Source organism: Coregonus lavaretus (assembly GCF_964263955.1).
Source record: "Coregonus lavaretus genome assembly, chromosome: 8".
Classification (NCBI taxonomy): Eukaryota; Metazoa; Chordata; class Actinopteri; order Salmoniformes; family Salmonidae; genus Coregonus; species Coregonus lavaretus.
Window position 1 is genome coordinate 1,212,389 of NC_139995.1, and position 19,904 is coordinate 1,232,292.

Here is a 19,904-nt window from a genome sequence, read left to right on the forward strand (position 1 = left end):
GGATTTAATGGTGCTCCGTGGGTTGTTCAAAGTTTCTGATATTTTTTTATAACCCAACCCTGATCTGTACTTCTCCACAACTTTGTCCCTGACCTATTTGGAGAGCTCCTTGGTCTTTATGGTCGGGCTTGCTTGGTGGTGCCCCTTGCTTAGTGGTGTTGCACACTCTGGGGCCTTTCAGAACAGGTGTATATATACTGAGATCATGTGACAGATCATGTGACACTTAGGTTGCACACAGGTGGACTTTATTTAACAAATTATGTGATATCTGAAGGTAATTGGTTGCACCAGATCTTATTTAGGGGCTTCATAGCAAAGGGGGTGAATACATATGCACGCACCACTTTTCCCTTATTTATTTTTTTGAATTTTTTGAAACAAGTTATTTTTTTCATTTCACTTCACCAATTTGGACTATTTTGTGTATGTCCATTACATGAAATCCAAATTGAGCTCAGGTGCATCCAATTTCATTTGATCATCCTTGAGATGTCAGTACAACTGGATTGAAGTCCACCTGTAGCGAATTCAATTGTTTGGACATGATTTAGAAAGAGACACACCTGTCTATATAAGATCCCACAACTGTCTGTAGATCTCTGAGGCTGTAACACAACAAAATGTGGAATAAGTCAAGGGGTATGAATACTTTCTGAAGGCACTGTACATTATTCAAGTTTTTGTTTTTGTTTGAGGACTCCCGTTTGTGGTTTTGGTTGTATGTGTTGCTCACAGGCGCTAGTTGCAGAGAGCAGGGCAAATCTCTGACCGTTTCTGTCCACCAGACCACTACACTTTAATGGCTTCATCCTGTACACACCACCCCTGCTCATTCTCATCTCCTGTGCAGCTTAATTTTGCCCACCGTGTCGAGCTTTTGGATAACCTCCGTCTCAAAATCGGCATGGTGGACCCCGGTTTTCCTAAACGCGCCACCATACTTGTTTTCCTCCCAGTAGTGGTGCCAGTTCCCATGTTGGTCAGCTCCATAGCCAAATACAGACACCTGGAGAAGGACAGCAATGTTTAGCGTTAGCATTACTAGTGTTATTAGTATTCTGTTTACTTTCAACCAGGCTTCTCATTCTAAAGATTAGGCTCTTGATGTCAAAGGATACTCACTTCATCGCAGATGTGCAGGGCAAATATGATGGCCAGCATGCCTGTGGATGGGTATCTGCCATGGTGCTCTGTCCACCGGTCGTGGGTGTACTTAAAGAATGCTGGATTTACTACTATTACCTGCAAACGAGAGGGTGATTAGCTGTAATGCAACACACATAAAGTGTTAATAATTAAATGTTTTCATCCAACATGACAATAAATAAAATTACAGCTTTTTACAGATTTTTTTATGTTACATGTACAGTTACCTCTGCTGCAGAGGATACGTTCATTAGAGTTACCAGCCTCAGAAATTGCAGCCCAAATAAATGCTTCACAGAGTTCAAGTAACAGACACATCTCAACATCAACTGTTCAGAGGACACCAATAAGAAGAAGAGACTTGCTTGGGCCAAGAAACACGAGCAATGGACATTAGACCGGTGGAAATCTGTCCTTTGGTCTGATGAGTCCTAATTTGAGATTTTTGGTTCCAATCGCCATGTCTTTGTGAGACGCAGAGTAGGTGAACGTATGTGTGGTTCCCACCGTGAAGCATGGAGGAGGAGGTGGGTGGGTGCTTTGCTGGTGACACTGTCTGTGATTTATTTAGAATTCAAGGCACACTTAACCAGCATGGCTACCACAGCATTCTGTGGCGATACGCCAGTCCCACTAAGCGCAAACCAGATGGGATATCATTTGTTTTTCAACAGGATAATGACCCAACACACCTCCAGGCTGTGTAAGGGCTATTTGACCAAGAAGGAGAGTGATGGAGGGCTGCATCAGATGACCTGGCCTCCACAATCACCCGACCTCAACCCAATTGAGATGGTTTGGGAGGAGTTGGACCGCAGAGTGAAGGAAAAGCAGCCAACAAGTGCTCAGCATATGTGGGAACTCCTTCAAGACTGTTGGAAAAGCATTCCAGGTGAAGCTGGTTGCGAGAATGCCAAGAGTGTGCAAAGCTATCATCAAGGCAAAGGGTGGCTACTTTGAAGAATCTAAAACATAAAATATATTTTGATTTGTTTAACACTTTTTTGCTTACTACATGATTCCATGTGTGTTATTTCATAGTTTTGATGTCTTCATCAATGTAGAAAATAGTAAAAATAAAGAAAAACCCTTGAATGAGTAGGTGTGTCCAAACTTTTGACTGGTACTGTAAATATTTTTACCAAAAGTATTATTATATTGTTGATTGATTGACTAAGGTTTTCCAAATTTCCCAACAGTGCTATTTGTAGGGTTAATTTTTCAGCCATTCCTGAACCTGTGACCAGAAACAAGCTACATAGGGGCAATACCAAAATAAGTGATCTAATGATTCTGTCTCTTCATAGCAAGCAACATATGCAGAGCTGAGATGGTTGTATGCCTCATATACATAACATTCTGTTTGTGCAAGAATTTTGTATAATAATTTAAATTGAAAAACTCTAAGTTTTGAATCAAGTGTTGTTTTGTGTATCAGTTCATAAATCATCAAAAATCTCTTCCCAACTACTTTGCAACCTGTATTTTTGTCCTCAACTAAATGTCAAGACCTACCTTGTCCTTGTCAGCCTGTACTCGATCTTTCACCCTCATGTATGTTCTGAAGAAACATGAAAGAAAAACAACAATACAATTGTTTTATTTTATTTTACCTTTATTAAACCAGGTAGGTGAGTTGAGAACCAGTTCTCATCTACAATGACAAACATTTGTCACGATAGAAACGGAACAGTAAAAATGTACACAGAAAAGACAACTGTCACATTAAAAAACAGACTAGGGCCTAGATTCAATCAGATCAAGTGTTAACCGGTGATAGCCTACACCCGCATACTTTAGCTGATGTTTTGGTGGTGTCGGAGGTGTGACTGCGTTGGAGCTGTCAAATTGGTGAGCAGCTGGTCTTGATCATTGTCACGAAGCCACACCTGTCCCACTCACGTTAGAAGTTCAGAATGAGGTAGTGTAGACTATATAGAAATAATGACATTCAACTAAATTATGAGGATTCATATCAGCCTAGTTGAGGTGTCGATTACAGCTCACATTCCAGTGTTCGAACTTGTCAACAAGACTGCATGGGATTTCTCTTAATGCGAATCCGTGCAGCCAAAGGCAATGTCCGCTTTGTGGATTTGATAGCTCTAAAGCAGTTCCACCTCAGACACCGGCAAAACAACTGCTATGTAAATGTTGGCTTAAGCGGGTCTGATTGAATAGAGCCCTAGGACAAGGTCAAGGTCAACAATTAACTATGCCATCTGTTTTAGTCAGTCAGATGCATACCATGCAATAGTCAGTTGAGTGCACAAATGCAGCTACTGCATGTTGTGGAGTGACAGTAAAAAGCTTGGAATTGGCATAGAGTGGACCTACGTTTTGATCTCTCCCGTTGACAGGGCGCTGGCCACCCACTGTAGATCGCGGAGTTTAAAGGGAAGCAGGACGAGGTGGACCCCAGGGGCGATGTCCACTGCACTCTCAGGGTACATGAAGTGGTGTGTCGTTCTGTTGCCCACATCCACCTCAAACCCTGCTGTGGTGGCTTTATTCATCCTTGACAGCAAAGCGAGAACATTGCTTCAGTTCACAGGCATGTCATGTATGGCGTGTGAGTTAACAATCAGACACTGTATTAGATTTAACATGGTAACCCTGCAGCTACTGGGCTGTAGTCTACACTACCGGTCAAAAGTTTGGACACACCTACTCATTCCAGGGTGTTACTATTTTCTACATTGTAGAATAATGGTGAAGACATCAAAACTATCAAATAACACATATGGAATAATGTAGTAACCAAAAAAGTGTTAAACAAATCCAAATATATTTTATATTTGAGATTCTTCAAATAGCCACCCTTTGCCTTGATGATTGCCTTGAACACTCTTGGCATTCTCTCAACCAGCTTCACCTGGAATGCTTTTCCAATAGTCTTGAAGGAGTTCCCACATATGCTGAGCACTTGTTGGCTGCTTTTCCTTCACTTTGCGGTCCGACTCATCCCAAACCATCTCAATTTGGTTGAGGTCGGGGGATTGTGGAGGCCAGGTCATCTGATGCATCACTCCATCACTCTCCTTCTTGGTCAAATAGCCCTTACACAGCCTGGAGGTGTGTTGGGTCATTGTCCTGTTGAAAAACAAATGATAGTCCCACTAAGCCAAACCAGATGGGATGGCGTATCGCTGCAGAATGCTGTGGTAGCCATGTTGGTTAAGTGTGCCTTGAATTCTAAATAAATCACAGACAGTGTCACCAGCAAAGTACCCACACACCATAACACCTCCTCCTCCATGCTTTATGTTGGGAAATACAAATGCGGCGATCATCCGTTCACCCACACCGCGTCTCACAAATTTGGACTCCAGACCAAAGCACTAATTTCCACCGGTCTAATGTCCATTGCTCATGTTTCTTGGCCCAAGCAAGTCTCTTCTTCTTATTGGTTTCCTTTAGTAGTGGTTTCTTTGTAGCAATTCGACCATGAAGGCCTGATTCACACAGTCTCCTCTGAACAATTGATGTTGAGATGTGTCTGTTACTTGAACTCTGTGAAGCATTTATTTGGGATGCAATTTCTGAGGCTGCTAACTCTAATGAACTTATCCTCTTCCATTCCTGTGGCGGTGCTCATGAGAGCCAGTTTCATCATAGCGCTTGATGTTTTTTGCGTCTGCACTTGAAGAAACTTTCAAAGTTCTTGAAATGCACCAAATTGACTGACCTTCATGTCTTAAAGTAATGATGGACTGTCATTTCTCTTTGCTTATTTAAGCTGTTCTTGCCATAATATGGACTTAGCCCTATTTGGTAAAATACCATCTTCTGTATACACACAAATTAACTTTTAAGAAGGCACACCTGTTAATTGAAATGCATTCCAGGTGACTACCTCATGAAGCTGGTTGAGAGAATGCCAATGGTGTGCAAAGCTGTCATCAAAGCAAAGGGTGGCTATTTGAAGAATCTCAAATATAAAATATATTTTGATTTGATTAACACTTTTTTGGTTACTACATGATTCCATGTGTGTTATTTCATAGTTTTGATGTCTTCACTATTATTCTACAATGTAGAAAATAGTAAAAATGAAGAAAAACCCTTGAATGAATAGGTGTTCTAAAACGTTTGACCGGTAGTGTATGTGTGCATTCATTCCAGACAGTCAGTCAACCACCTGACTTAACCAATAGTTAACTAATTATGGTCTTGATTGAGCTCATTTGGCATACCTCACTGGTTTCAGGGGATGAGGTAATTGGGTCAGGTGGTTTGATGCGTGTCTGGAACTGAAGCCTGGTCACTGCGGTTCATCAAGCTCACTATTGCCTAATCCTGCCAATGTGAATGGCTGTAGGTTGTTTGGATCATGGCAGCGATGGGGTTGTGTAATGCCTGCTCTCGCTTTTTAGACTATGTTGGTGATAATCATGGTTGTTTGGACTATGTACTGCCGTTGTTATGTCTGTTAATGGTTGTTTTGACTGTTTGATTGTTTGTGTTGTCTGCGTTGGGCCATGTTTTCTCTGGGACATACCTTATGACACTGTTATGGGAGTCTATCAAGGAGCCATATTGAGAGCCCAGCAGGTTTCCTGAGTTCCCCACCACTGCACACTTCCTGCATTGAGCTTGTTTGGGTTGTACATCCATGGCAGGGGGAGTGATGACCTGGAACATCTTCTGGATCACCTCGTATATCGTACGCTCATCGGTGGACTGCTGCAAAGCCTGACGGGAATGTTAAAAACTCACTTTAGATGTGGAACAACAATATCTCACAGGAATAATGCCTGCGCTCACCTTTGACTACCAACAAACAAAAACAGGGCAATATACAAGGGTCCTTTTAATATTCAGTACTCAGGGAATCACCAGCCTAAATAGATTCTAATGTTGGCAGCTCCAGAGGGAGGCCATGTGTTAAATGTGCCCCTTCATTACCAGCCAGCCTCTTTGTGGTAATCTTATTAACAGTCGGTGTGTGTGTGTGTGTCCTGACCACTGCATTTAAGTGCCACACTGCCAAGCTTATCTTAGCCCACTTACAGTGTTGCTTGCGAAACCTCAAAAGCCTCTAATTACGTTAAATTAAAACGTATTGAAACAAAGGCTCAGACTGGAGAAAGGCTAACTGAGGCAGAATTCTCCTTCAGGGAGTTTATTTTGGAAAGTAATCACCCTGACGATTACAGTGCAAGAAATCCACCGCAGTAGGTTTTAATGACATTTGGCCAGGAAATGATGGTAGAAACAGAGCACGTTTAGTTTTTGCTGTGCACCACAGAAGCTGTCTTTTTGAGATATTCTCCATTTGCCACAATTATTTTTTGACTTCAAACTTTGATATTTGCAGCATGCATGAGAGACAAGAGAGTAGGACTACTAAGGGCTCTATTCAATCCATATCACGGAAGTTCAGCATTACAGCGTGATTGACATTTAAAGGCAATGTTCAGCATTAGCGAAGACTGCATTCACGGTAAACGCTGCATATGTCGGCTCAATTGGAAATTGCCTTTAAATTTCTAACGCTTCAGCGATAAAGATTGAATAGAGCCCTAAATCCCTCATAGGAATAAAATGATGACTGGCGAGTATATCTGGGAATACACACATTACACATCCATATACAGTGCCTAGTGAAAGTCTACTCACCCCTTGCATAGTCTTCATAATTTACATTTGATATTTTTTCCTACACAACCTACTCCACATTTTCAAAGTGAATTAAAGTTATTGAACATTTTTTAAATGAATACAAAATCTAAAAACTAATATGTCTTGATTGTGGATGTCTTCACATCCCAGAGTTAATACTTAGTGGAAGCACTATTTTCAGCTATTACCGCTGTGAATAATTTGAAATAAGATTCTACCAACTTCGCACAACTCTTAGGGCAGAAAGTATATACTTTTTCCACATTTTGTTGTGTTACAGCCTGAATTTAAAATGGATTAAATTGAGATGTTGTGTCACTGGTTTACAGACAATAACCCATAATGTCAAAGTGGAATAATACAAATGAAAAGCTAAAATGTCTTGAGCCAATAAAAATTCAACCCCTTTGTCATGGCAAGCCTAAATAAGTTCAGGAGTAAAAATGTGCTTAACAAGTCACATACGAAGTGGCATGGACTCACTCTGTGTGCAATAATAGTGTTTAACATGATTTTTGAATGACTACCTCATATCTGTACCCCACACATACAATTATCTGTAAGGTCTCTCAGTCGAGCAGTGAATTTCAAACACAGAATCAACCACAAAGACCAGGGAGGTTTTCCAATACTTCGCAAAGAAGAGCACCTATTGGTAGATGGGTAAAAAAAAAGAAGAAGCAGAATATCCCTTTAAGCATGGTGAAGTTATTAATTACACTTTGGATAGTGTATCAATACACCCAGTCACTACAAAGACACAGGCGTCCTTCCTAACTGAGTTGCCGGAGAGGAAGGAAACCGCTCAGGGATTTCACCATGAGGCCAATGGTGACATTAAAACAGTTACAGAGTTTAATGGATGTGATAGGAGAAAACGGAGGATGGATCAACAACATTGTAGTTACTCCAAAATACTAACCTAAATGACAGAGTGAACATAATATAGCTAAGCACAGTCAAAATCCTAGAGGAAACCTGGTTCAGTCTGCTTTCCAACAGACACTTGGAGACAAATTCACCTTTCAGCAGGACAATAACCCAAAACACAATTATACACTGGAGTTGCTTATCAAGAAGACATTGAATGTTCCTGAGTGGCATAGTTACAGGTTTGACATACAGTACCAGTCAAAGGTTTGGACACACCTACTCATTCAAGGGTTTTTCTTTATTTTTACTATTTTCTACATTGTAGAATAATAGTGAAGATATCAGAACTATGAAATAACACATGGAATAATGTAGTAACCAAAAAAGTGTTAAATCAATCAAAATATATTTTATATTTAGGTTTCTTCAAATAGCCACCCTTTGCCTTGATGACAGCTTTGCACACTCTTGGCATTCTCTCAACCAGCTTCATGAGGTAGTCACCTGGAACGCATTTCAATTAACAGGTATGCCTTCTTAAAAGTTAATTTGTGGAATTTATTTCCTTCTTAATGTGTTTGAGCCAATCAGTTGTGTTGTGACAAGGTAGAGGGGGGGTATACAGAAGATAGCCCTATTTGGTAAAAGACCAAGTCCATATTATGGCAAGAACAGCTCAAATAAGCAAAGAGAAACAAAAGTCCATCATTACTTTAAGACATGAAGGTCAGTCAATACGGAAAATGTCAAGAACTTTGAAGGTTTCTTCAAGTGCAGTCACAAAAACCATCAAGCGCTATGATAAAACTGGCTCTCATGAGGACCGCCACAGGAATGGAAGACCCAGAGTTAACTCTGCTGCAGAGGATACGTTCATTAGAGTTACCAGCCTAGGAAATAAATGCTTCACAGAGTTCAAGTCACAGACACATCTCAACATCAACTGTTCAGAGGGTACTGTGTGAATCAGGCCTTCATGGTTGAATTGCTGCAAAGAAACCACTACTAGGACACCCATAAGAAGAAGAGACCTGCTTGGGCCAAGAAACACGAGCAATAGACATTAGACCGGTGGAAATGTGTCCTTTGGTCTGGAGTCCAAACTGGAGATTTTTGGTTCCAACCGCCGTGGCTTTGTGAGACGTGGTGTGGGTGTACGGATGATCTCTGCATGTGTATTTCCCACCGTAAAGCATGGAGGAGGAGGTGTTATGGTGTGGGGGTGCTTGCTGTTGACACTGTCTGTGATTTATTTAGAATTCAAGGCACACTTAACCAGCATGGCTACCACAGCATTCTGCAGCGATACGCCATCCCATCTGGTTTGGGCTTAGTGGGACTATCATTTGTTTTTCAACAGGACAATGACCAAATCAAATCAAATCAAATTTTATTTTATTTGTCACATACACGTGTTTAGCAGATGTTATAGCAGGTGTAGCGAAATGCTTGTGCTTCTAGCTCCGACAGTGCAGTAATATCTAACAAGTAGTATCAAACAATTTCACAACATATACCTAATACACACAAAACTAGTAAGGAATGGGATTTAAGAATATATACATATATGGACAAGCAATGACAGAGCGGCATGGACTAAGATACAGTAGAATATTATAGAATATAATGCAGTATATACATATGAGATGAGTAGTGCAAGATATGTAAACATTATTAAAGTGACTAGTGTTCCATTTCTTAAAGTGGCCAGTGATTTCAATAGGGAGCAGCAGCCTCTAATGTGTATCATCTTCTGGATGATAGCGCGGTGATAGCGCGGTGAACAGGCAGTGGCTTGGGTGGTTGATGTCCTTGATGATCTTTTTGGCCTTCCTGTGACATCGGGTGCTGTATGTGTCTTGGAGGGCGGGTAGTTTGCCCCCGGTAATGCGTTCCGCAGACCGCACCACCCTCTGGAGAGCCCTGCGGTTGCGGGCGGTGCAGTTGCCGTACCAGGCGGTGATACAGCCCGACAGGATGCTCTCAATTGTGCATCTGTAAAGGTTTGTGAGGGTTTTAGGTGCTAAGCCAAATTTCTTCAGCCTCCTGAGGTTGAAGAGGCTCTGTTGCGCCTTCTTCACTGTCTGCGTGGGTGGACAATTTCAGTTTGTCGGTGATGTGTACGTCAAGGAACTTGAAGCTTTCCACCTTCTCCACTGCGGTCCATTCGATGAGGATAGGGGGGTGCACCCTCTGCTGTTTCCTGAAGTCCACGATCATCTCCTTTGTTTTGTTAATGTTGAGTGAGAGGTTATTTTCCTGGCACCACACTCCCAGAGCCCTCACCTCCTCCCTGTAGGCGGTCTCGTCATTGTTGGTAATCAAGCCTACTACTGTTGTGTCGTCTGCAAACTTGGTGATTGAGTTGGAGGCGTGCTTGGCCACGCAGTCATGGATGAACAGGGAGTACAGGAGGGGGCTAAGCACGCACCCTTGTGGGGCCCCAGTGTTGAGGATCAGCGAAGTGGAGATGTTGTTTCCTACCTTCACCACCTGGGGGCGGCCCATCAGGAAGTCCAGGACCCAGTTGCACAGGGCGGGGTTCAGACCCAGGGCCTCGAGCTTAATGATGAGCTTGGAGGGTACTATGGTGTTGAATGCTGAGCTATAGTCAATGAACAGCATTCTTACATTCTTCAGGCCTCTAGGCTGTGTAAGGGCTATTTTAACAAGAAGGAGAGTGATGGAGTGCTGCATCAGATGACTTGGCCTCCACAATCCCCCGACCTCAACCCAATTGAGATGGTTTGGGATGAGTCGGACGGCAGGGTGAAGGAAAAGCAGCCAACAAGTGCTCAGCATATGTGGGAACTCCTTCAAGACTGTTAGAAAAGCATTCCAGGTGAAGCTGGTTGAGAGAATGCCAAGCGTGTGCAAAGCTGTCATCAAGGCAAAGGGTGGCTATTTGAATAATTTCAAATATAAAATATATTTTGATTTGTTTAACACTTTTTGTGTTACTACATTATTCCATATGTGTTATTTCATAGTTTTGATGTCTTCACTATTATTCTACAATGTAGAAAATAGTTTAAAAAATAAAAAAAAACACCTTGAATGAGTAGGTGTGTCCAAAGTTTTGACTGGTAATGTAAATCAGCTTGAAAATCTATGGAAAGACTTAAAAATGGCTGTTTAGTAATGATCAACAACCAACTTGACAGAGCTTGAAGAATTTTTAAACGAATAATGTGCAAATATTGTACAGTCCAGGTGTGCAAAGCTCTTAGACTTACCCAGGAAGACTCACAGCTGTAATCACAGCCAAGGTTGATTCTAACATGGATTGACTCCCCTTGAATACTTACAGTGGGGAGAACAAGTATTTGATACACTGACGATTTTGCAGGTTTTCCTACTTACAAAGCATGTAGAGGTCTGTAATTGTTATCATAGGTACACTTCAACTGTGAGAGACGGAATCTAAAACAAAAATCCAGAATATCACATTGTATGATTTTTAAGTAATTAATTTGCATTTTATTGCATGACATAAGTATTTGATCACCTACCAACCAGTAAGAATTCCGGCTCTCACAGACCTGTTAGTTTTTCTTTAAGAAGCCCTCCTGTTCTCCACTCATTACTGCACCTGTTTGAACTCGTTACCTGTATAAAAGACACCTGTCCACACACTCAATCAAACAGACTCCAACCTCTCCACAATGGCCAAGATCAGAGAGCTGTGTAAGGACATCAGGGATAAAATTGTAGACCTGCACAATGCTGGGATGGGCTACAGGACAATAGGCAAGCAGCTTGGTGAGAAGGCAACAACTGTTGGCGCAAATATTAGAAAATGGAAGAAGTTCAAGATGACGGTCAATCACCCTCGGTCTGGGGCTCCATGCAAGATCTCACCTCGTGGGGCATCAATGATCATGAGGAAGGTGAGGGATCAGCCCAGAACTACACGGCAGGACCTGGTCAATGACCTGAAGAGAGCTGGGACCACAGTCTCAAAGAAAACCATTAGTAACACACTACGCCATCATGGATTAAAATCCTGCAGTGCACACAAGGTCCCCCTGCTCAAGCCAGCGCATGTCCAGGCCCGTCTGAAGTTTGCCAATGACCATCTGGATGATCCAGAGGAGGAATGGGAGAAGGTCATGTGGTCTGATGAGACAAAAATAGAGCTTTTTGGTCTAAACTCCACTCGCCGTGTTTGGAGGAAGAAGAAGGATGAGTACAACCCCAAGAACACCATCCCAACCGTGAAGCATGGAGGTGGAAACATCATTCTTTGGGGATGCTTTTCTGCAAAGGGGACAGGACGACTGCACCGTATTGAGGGGAGGATGGATGGGGCCATGTATCACGAGATCTTGGCCAACAACCTCCTTCCCTCAGTAAGAGCATTGAAGATGGGTCGTGGCTGGGTCTTCCAGCATGACAACAACCCGAAACACACAGCCAGGGCAACTAAGGAGTGGCTCCGTAAGAAGCATCTCAAGGTCCTGGAGTGGCCTAGCCAGTCTCCAGACCTGAACCCAATAGAACATCTTTGGAGGGAGCTGAAAGTCCATATTGCCCAGCGACAGCCCTGAAACCTGAAGGATCTGGAGAAGGTCTGTATGAAGGAGTGGGCCAAAATCCCTGCTGCAGTGTGTGCAAACCTGGTCAAGACCTACAGGAAACGTATGATCTCTGTAATTGCAAACAAAGGTTTCTGTACCAAATATTAAGTTCTGCTTTTACATTTACATTTACATTTGAGTCATTTAGCAGACGCTCTTATCCAGAGCGACTTACAGGAGCAATTAGGGTTAAGTGCCTTGCTCAAGGGCACATCGACAGATTTTTCACCTTGTCGGCTCGGGGATTAGAACCAGCGACCTTTCGGTTACTGGCACAACGCTCTTACCCACTAAGCCACCTGCCGCCCCTGCCGCCCCCTTTTCTGATGTATCAAATACTTATGTCATGCAATAAAATGCAAATTAATTACTTAAAAATCATACAATGTGATTTTCTGGAAGTGTACCTATGATAAAAATTACAGACCTCTACATGCTTTGTAAGTAGGAAAACCTGCAAAATCGGCTGTGTATCAAATACTTGTTCTCCCCACTGTATGTAAATTAGATATTTCTGTATTTATTTATTTTTTAAATTGCTACAAGTTCTAAAAACTTGTTTTCACTTTGTCATTATGGGGTATAGTGTGTAGATGGGTGAGAAAAAAAATCGATTGTATCCATTTTTATAATTCAGGCTGCAATGTGGAATAAGTCAAGGGATATGAATACTTTCCATTGTTTTTGTCAAAATTGCTCAAGCTCAGTACATTTGGTTGGGAATCATTTATTGACAGCAATATTCAAACTTTGTCTCTGATTTTCATGCCAGGACTGAGACTAGACCACTTAGGAACACTCAACACCTATTAGAAAGCCATTCTGCTGTGTCTTTGGCATTCCAATTAGTCTAATTGTCACTCTGAAAAATACAACTGTATCCCATGGTTAGGTTTTCAGAAGACTGAGTCAGGTTTTCCTCTAACTTTTTACCTGGGCTTTGCTCCTTTCATATTTCTTTTGATCCTGACAAACTCCCCAGTCCATGCCGATGACAAGCATACCCAGAACATGATGAAAATACACACCAGAATGGCTTTGCAAGAGTCAGGACTGAGACTGGACCATTCAAGAACACTCAAGTGTTCCTGAATGGTGCAGTCTGAGTCCTGACTTAAATCTGCTTAAAAACAAAGTTTAAATATTGCTGTCCATCAATGATTCCCAACCAAATTTACTGAACTTGAGCAATTTTGACAAAAACGATGTATATATGTTGCCTTAAGAGTTGTGCAAAGTTGGTAAAATCATATTGAAAATGATTCACAGCTGTAATTGTTGCCAAAGGTCCTTCCGTCAAATATTAACTCGCAAAAAAAAAAGTGACTCGTTTCAGGAAACTAGGTGTCTGTCACGCATCACTACTTCACAGGAGCTAATGGGGATCCCTAATAAACACAAATACAAATTTGAACGTAAACTTTTTTTAAAAATCAAAATGCGTTTTTTGACAGAAATGCCTTCTGGAACATGTGAACTTTCATGTGCCTTAATAACAAACTTGTATGCCATCTGTAAATACGAATACAATTGTTAAATTACGAGCCTAGTTGTTTTAACCACAGAAAAAGACAGCAACCTTCCCGCTAACCATGATTGGCTGAGATAATGAGTGGGCTGGACATGCCGAGAGATGAGTTCGGATTAGATAGTTTAGATAGCTACATTTTCAGATATTACACGTTTCTAATTTTATCAGAAAGTCGTTTTCATTTCAAGTTAAAGTGTACTGTTAGCTAGCTAGCTAACGTTAGCTGGCTGGCTCGCTAGCTAACCTTACGTGTATGATCTGTGTAGTAATATTATTCATATCTCAGAGCCATTTGCTTTGCTAGTTATAGCCTATGATATACTATTTTCTAGCTATGAGTCTCTACTTTTATCCAATGTAAAAAACACAATTTCAAATTTTGCTACAAAAGACCGAATCGAGCTGGTTGGTCACATATATAGTAATACAATGTAATACTACATTATTATTATTATTACTAAGTAGAAATGTGTTACATTGTACTGATGTACTACTAATAATGTACAGACATATTATTTGGGAAAGTGTCAGAGATTCCTTTCTGTAATTTTTGTTACAATATACAGAATTTTTGCTGTATAATCATACACCTTTAACAATAAGCTGACAGTATTTGGCCACATACATGGCCACAGTATTCTCATCAATAGTAATGGTCTTACCAGCCACCACTTCAGGGCCAGGGGGTCCATGTTGTTGTCTCTGTCTGTGAGGAAGGGCTGCTGCTGGGGGTCATAGTGCTGAGCGAACCACGCAGAAACCTCCATGTCCGCTATGCAGGACGGGCACTCACATATCCTGTCCGGACTGGGCACCGTGGCACTGTGTGTTGCCCATGTTCGGTTAACAGCGGGCCCTGGAACAGTCCTGGAGGTGGCATGGGTCTTCATCAAAGTCATAGACAGGATGTTGTTCTTCTGAATGGTGATCATGACAAAGAGAATCCCACCAAACAGAGAAAACAGGCACAACTTCCTCTTGAAGAGCATGACTGGATGTTTTGAGGTACAGTCAGTGCCCTGGGTAAAAGGCAGTCCAGTGATAAGACAACAGGCGTCGGCACCAGGAGTTCCAGTGGTGCAACCCAACTTAGGCAGTCCAGTGGTATTGTCTTGGCTCCTTGACTTTATATCCTTAGTGCTTCCGGATTCAAGCGTAAGAACCAGAAACATTCAGCAACTACTTCCTAATGTTTTATCTCCCTGCTGTTCCAGCCAGAGAGATGGCACACTTCCTAAAATCACAGGTAACACAAACATGCAGAAGAATTGGTTGATACCTGAGTTTATAATGGAAAGAGGGTGTTAGCTGGATTGTGACCCTGGCCTGATGCGTCCCATTTGATCGAGGAGAATAAGTCCCAGGAAAACATTCGACCAAATACTTTTGTCTGCCGCTTACGAGGGAGACTGCCTTGCTCTGTTCAAGGCAATCGGCGAGGAAAGAAAAAGAGGAAGGAAATAGCCTTCCTAACCAGCCTAAAGAAGGCCTCTCATTGGTTCAACCTCCATGTTTCTCTCCAGAGCTCTGGTCTGCGCACGCTGCATAGCTTCCTGCTTCTAGAAGACACAAACATACACAGATATCAGCATCAACGCAATGATTCGGAAACTAAATAAACGTCAACCATTTTACATTTACATTTTAGTCATTTAGCAGACGCTCTTATCCAGAGCGACTTACAGTTAGTGAGTGCATACATTTTCATACTCAACCAAGCTGCTTACGTAACATATAGGAGATTGGGAGAGAAACCAATACTCCAAGAGCCACATACTGAACAGAAAGACAGCAGCTTTTGATAAACTGCCCATCGATGTAGGGCAAAATTCATACAGTATCTTGAAAACATCCATCAAAATTATACTGTGTGGATGGCCATCTGGTATTTACAGTATTTGCACTTAATATAGGCGCTCAGTACTAACTCCACTTCATATCAGCACGATCGATAACAAAGCTTGCACAAATGTAACAGAGTCACCCTACTGGCTGTGAACCTTCTGTTGTTAGCACCCCTCTTCATGTGTGTGGCACAGAAAGAGGAAATCCAACAGAACTGTTAACGTGCAGCCTTTTTTTCTTCACCTTGAGTTCTCAGAGCACAACACTACCATCGAAGGAGTGGAAAGCCAGAACAACTGTAGCCTCTCTCAGGAACACGACTGAGTCCATTCTGCAACACAAAAGTTAATAAATAAAGTCACACGCTGGCTCTGCATTAATGCATCTCCCATAGATACACTGCCTGCATAAACTGTAGCTACAGCCGTCAGGAAACACACATAGAAACCCTCCCCCCCCTTCCTTTGGGGCCAGACTCAGTGATATCAGGGATGCAGAATCACTTGCATTGAAATAAGCAAGCCTGCTGACTTCCCTCACTGGGCTGCTGCTGCCTCTGGATATTAACAACAGAGACTCCCCACCTGGCTGCCAAGCTAAAGCCACAGTGGTTAAAGGATCCGAGAGAGGAGGGGTTGGAGGGAGAATTCCCAGGGATCAGCTGATGCTGTGGAAGAGTTCTGTTAGATGAGATGAGATCATATCGGTGTATCCCTGCCTGCTTGTCTGTCTGCCTCTCTGGTCCTGCTGCAGACCAAACATCCCTGCATCTTATCCTCAGAACAGCAGAACAAATGGCCCAGGCTCAACCGGTAGGCCCAGGCCCAGACACTTCACATTAATTATTCAATCAAATGAAGGCAGGTAACCCTGAATTACAATGACAGGGCAAGAGAGAAAACACCCACATAGGGATACACACAGGGCATCACCGCAGAGTGTTTGAAATTCACTGCTCGACTGAGCGACCTTACAGATAATTGTATGTGTGGGGTACAGAGATGAGGTAGTCATTCAAACATCATGTTAAACACATGCAACTTATTATGACTTGTTAAGCAAAATTTTACTCCTGAACATATTTAGAATTGCCATAACAAAGGGGTTGAATACTTATTGACTCCAGACACTTTAGCTTTTCATTTTTCATAAAAAATGAAAACGTAATTACACTTTGACATTATGGAGTATTGTGTGTAGGCCAGTGACAAATAATCTAAATGTAATCCATTTTAAAGTCACTTTCTGAAGGCACTGTACTACACTGTACTATTATATTTAAAATACTTTATACAGTTCTGATTAGCGTTAATCTGCAAGGGCATACCTACTTTGCAGACTACAGTGCATTCGGAAAGTATTCAGACCATTTCCCCTTTTCCATATTTTGTTACGTTACAGCCATATTCTAAAATTGATTAAATAATTGTTTTTCCTCATCAATTTACACACAATACCCCATAATGACAAAGCGAAAACAGGTTTTTAGACATTTTTGCAAATGTATATATATTTTTAACAGAAATACTTTATTTACATAAGTATTCAGAACCTTTGCTATGACACTCGAAATTGAGCTCAGGTGCATCCTGTTTAGCTGGCCGCCAAACTGAGTGTCACGCCCTGGCTCTGGGGACTCTCGTATGTTGAGCCAGGGTGTTTATTTTGTTTAGGTTCTAGTCGTTGTCTATCTATGTTGGCCTGAGTGACTCCCAATCAGAGGCAACAAGTGTCAGCTGGTTGTCTCTGATTGGGAGTCATATTTAACTGTCTGTCTTTCACTTTGTGTTTGTGGTTTCTTGTTCTGATTTGGTTTGTGTTATACTGTAGACGTCACGTTATCGTTGTTGTTTTGATCGTGTGATCATTCTAAATAAATATATAATGTTCGCATTCAACGCTGCGCCTTGGTCCTCTCCCTCCTTAGACGAACGTGACAGAAGAAACCACCAAAACCAGACCAAGCAGCGTGTCCAGGAGCCATCGCTAGCAGATCTCCGTGGCAACCTCGACTGGGTCAAGCCTAGTGAGGAGCAGAGAGGGTGGACTTGGGACCAGTTGAGGAAGAGCTTCGACTGGGTCAAGCCCATTGAGGAGCTGAATGGCGGGAGTTGGAGACAGAGGAGCGAGAGTTGGGCGAGAACGATGGAGGCCTGGCCCACGGGGAGGAGAGACCCCCAGAAATTTTTTAGGGGGGGGCTCACGACGTCGGGGCAGCAGGAGGCCGCGATAGAGCGGTCCAGCGGGTTGGCAGAGGAGGCCGCCAGGTTACGGGAGTCACTGGTCACCAGGGGGAAGGAGGTTGTAGAGGCACGGCGAGAGGTACTGGCGTGTGTTGCCAGTCCGGTCCGGCCTGTTCCTGATCCCCACGTAGGGCCAGTGGTGTGTGTTCCCAGTACGGTCCGGCCTGTTCCTGCCACTCCCACCAAGTCAGTGGTGCGTTTCGTCAGCCCGGCGCGGCCCGTTCCTGCTCCCCGCACCAAGTCAGTGGTGCGCGTCGTCAGCCCGGTCCGGCCCATTCCTGCTCCCCGCACCAAGTCAGTGGTGTGCGTCGTCAGCCCGGTCCGGCCCATTCCTGCTCCCCGCACCAAGTCAGTGGTGTGCGTCGTCAGCCCGGTCCGGCCCATTCCTGCTCCCCGCACCAAGTCAGGGGTGCGCTTCGTCAGCCCGGTCCGGCCCATTCCTGCTCCCCGCACCAAGTCAGGGGTGCGCTTCGTCAGCCCGGTCCGGCCCATTCCTGCTCCCCGCACCAAGTAGTGGTGCGCTTCGTCAGCCCGGCTCGGCCCGTTCCTGCTCCCCGCACCAAGTCAGTGGTGTGCTTCGTCAGCCCAGTCCGGCCTGTCCCTGCTCCACGCACCAAGCCTACGGTGTGCGTCGTCAGCCTGGTAAGGCCCGTTCCTCCTCCACGCACCAAGCCAGGGGTGCGCGTCGTCAGTCCAGCACAACCCGTGCCTGGGTCATGTCCGGAGCCGGATCCGCCGCCGAGGCGGAGTGCCCACCCGGTCCCTCCCCTGTTGTGGTTGGTTGGCGCGGTCGGAGTCCGCGCCTTTGGGGGGGGGGGTACTGTCACGCCCTGGCTCTGGGGACTCTCGTATGTTGAGCCAGGGTGTTTATTTTGTTTAGGTTCTAGTCGTTGTCTATCTATGTTGGCCTGAGTGACTCCCAATCAGAGGCAACGAGTGTCAGCTGGTTGTCTCTGATTGGGAGCCATATTTAACTGTCTGTCTTTCACTTTGTGTTTGTGGTTTCTTGTTCTGATTTGGTTTGTGTTATACTGTAGACGTCACGTTATCGTTGTTGTTTTGATCGTGTGATCATTCTAAATAAATATATAATGTTCGCATTCAACGCTGCGCCTTGGTCTCTCCCTGACGATCGTGACACTGAGCAATTAGGAGAGAAGGGCCTTGATCAGGGAGGTGAGTTCCTCTGGGGAGATGGGAGAACCTTCCAGAAGGACAACCATCTCTGCAACACTCCACCAATCAGGCCTTTATGGTAGTGGCCAGACGGAAGCCACTCCTCAGTAAAAGGCACATGACAACATGGTGGTGGCAGCATCATGCTGTGGGGATGTTTTTCATCAGCAGGGACTGGGAGACTAGTCAGGATCGAGGGAAAGTTGAACGGAGCAAAGTACAGAGAGGTCCTTGATGAAAACCTGTGTCGTGTATTGGGATTATGCTGTTGTTAAATGTTTTTAAGTGGAACTGAAAGAATGTTGATTTTAGTATCAAGAGGGAATGTTTTAGTGTAACGCCACATACAACAGACAGGAAGAGTGTTGTAGACAGGGGAGACTGGTGATTGGCCAGAAGAGGGAGCCACCCATCTTTTTGCATTGTTTATAAATAGGGGCTAGACACAGAAAGGGCAGAACGGCCATTCCAATCTGAGGCGCCGTTCTCCGGATGTCATGACATCTGTCACTCATGCTAAAGCTTGTGATCTGAATAAACTTATGATCAGGGATTCAGTATGAGCGGACTCCTTTGTTTATCAGCAATAATTGCCACCACTCACTCGATACGACACCTGCTCCAGAGCGCTCAGGACCTCAGACTGGGGCGAAGGTTCACCTTCCAACAGGACAATGACCCTAAGCACACAGCTAAGACAACGCAGGAGTGGCTTCGGGACAAGTTTCTGAATGTCCTTGAGTGACCCAGCCAGAGCCTGGACTTGAACCCAATCGAACATCTCTGGAGAGACCTGAAAATAGCTGTGCAGCGATGCTCCCCATCCAATGTGACAGAGCTTGAGAGGATCTGCAGAGAAGAATGGGAGAAACTCCCCAAATA

General features: G+C 43.6%; 1 protein-coding gene across 1 annotated transcript; it reads right to left on the reverse strand.

The window, feature by feature from the left end:
* Nucleotides 1-377: 377 nt before the first annotated feature.
* LOC311133689 (CMP-N-acetylneuraminate-beta-galactosamide-alpha-2,3-sialyltransferase 2-like) lies at nucleotides 378-15,229 on the reverse strand. Its single transcript, XM_084167226.1, has 6 exons — nucleotides 14,421-15,229; nucleotides 5,651-5,844; nucleotides 3,487-3,666; nucleotides 2,665-2,710; nucleotides 1,126-1,245; nucleotides 378-1,009 (listed from the first exon to the last, which is right to left on the reverse strand). The coding sequence occupies exons 1-6, from the start codon at nucleotides 14,928-14,930 to the stop codon at nucleotides 839-841; spliced, it is 1,221 nt and encodes a 406-aa protein (XP_084023352.1). The 5' UTR covers nucleotides 14,931-15,229; the 3' UTR covers nucleotides 378-838.
* Nucleotides 15,230-19,904: the final 4,675 nt, after the last annotated feature.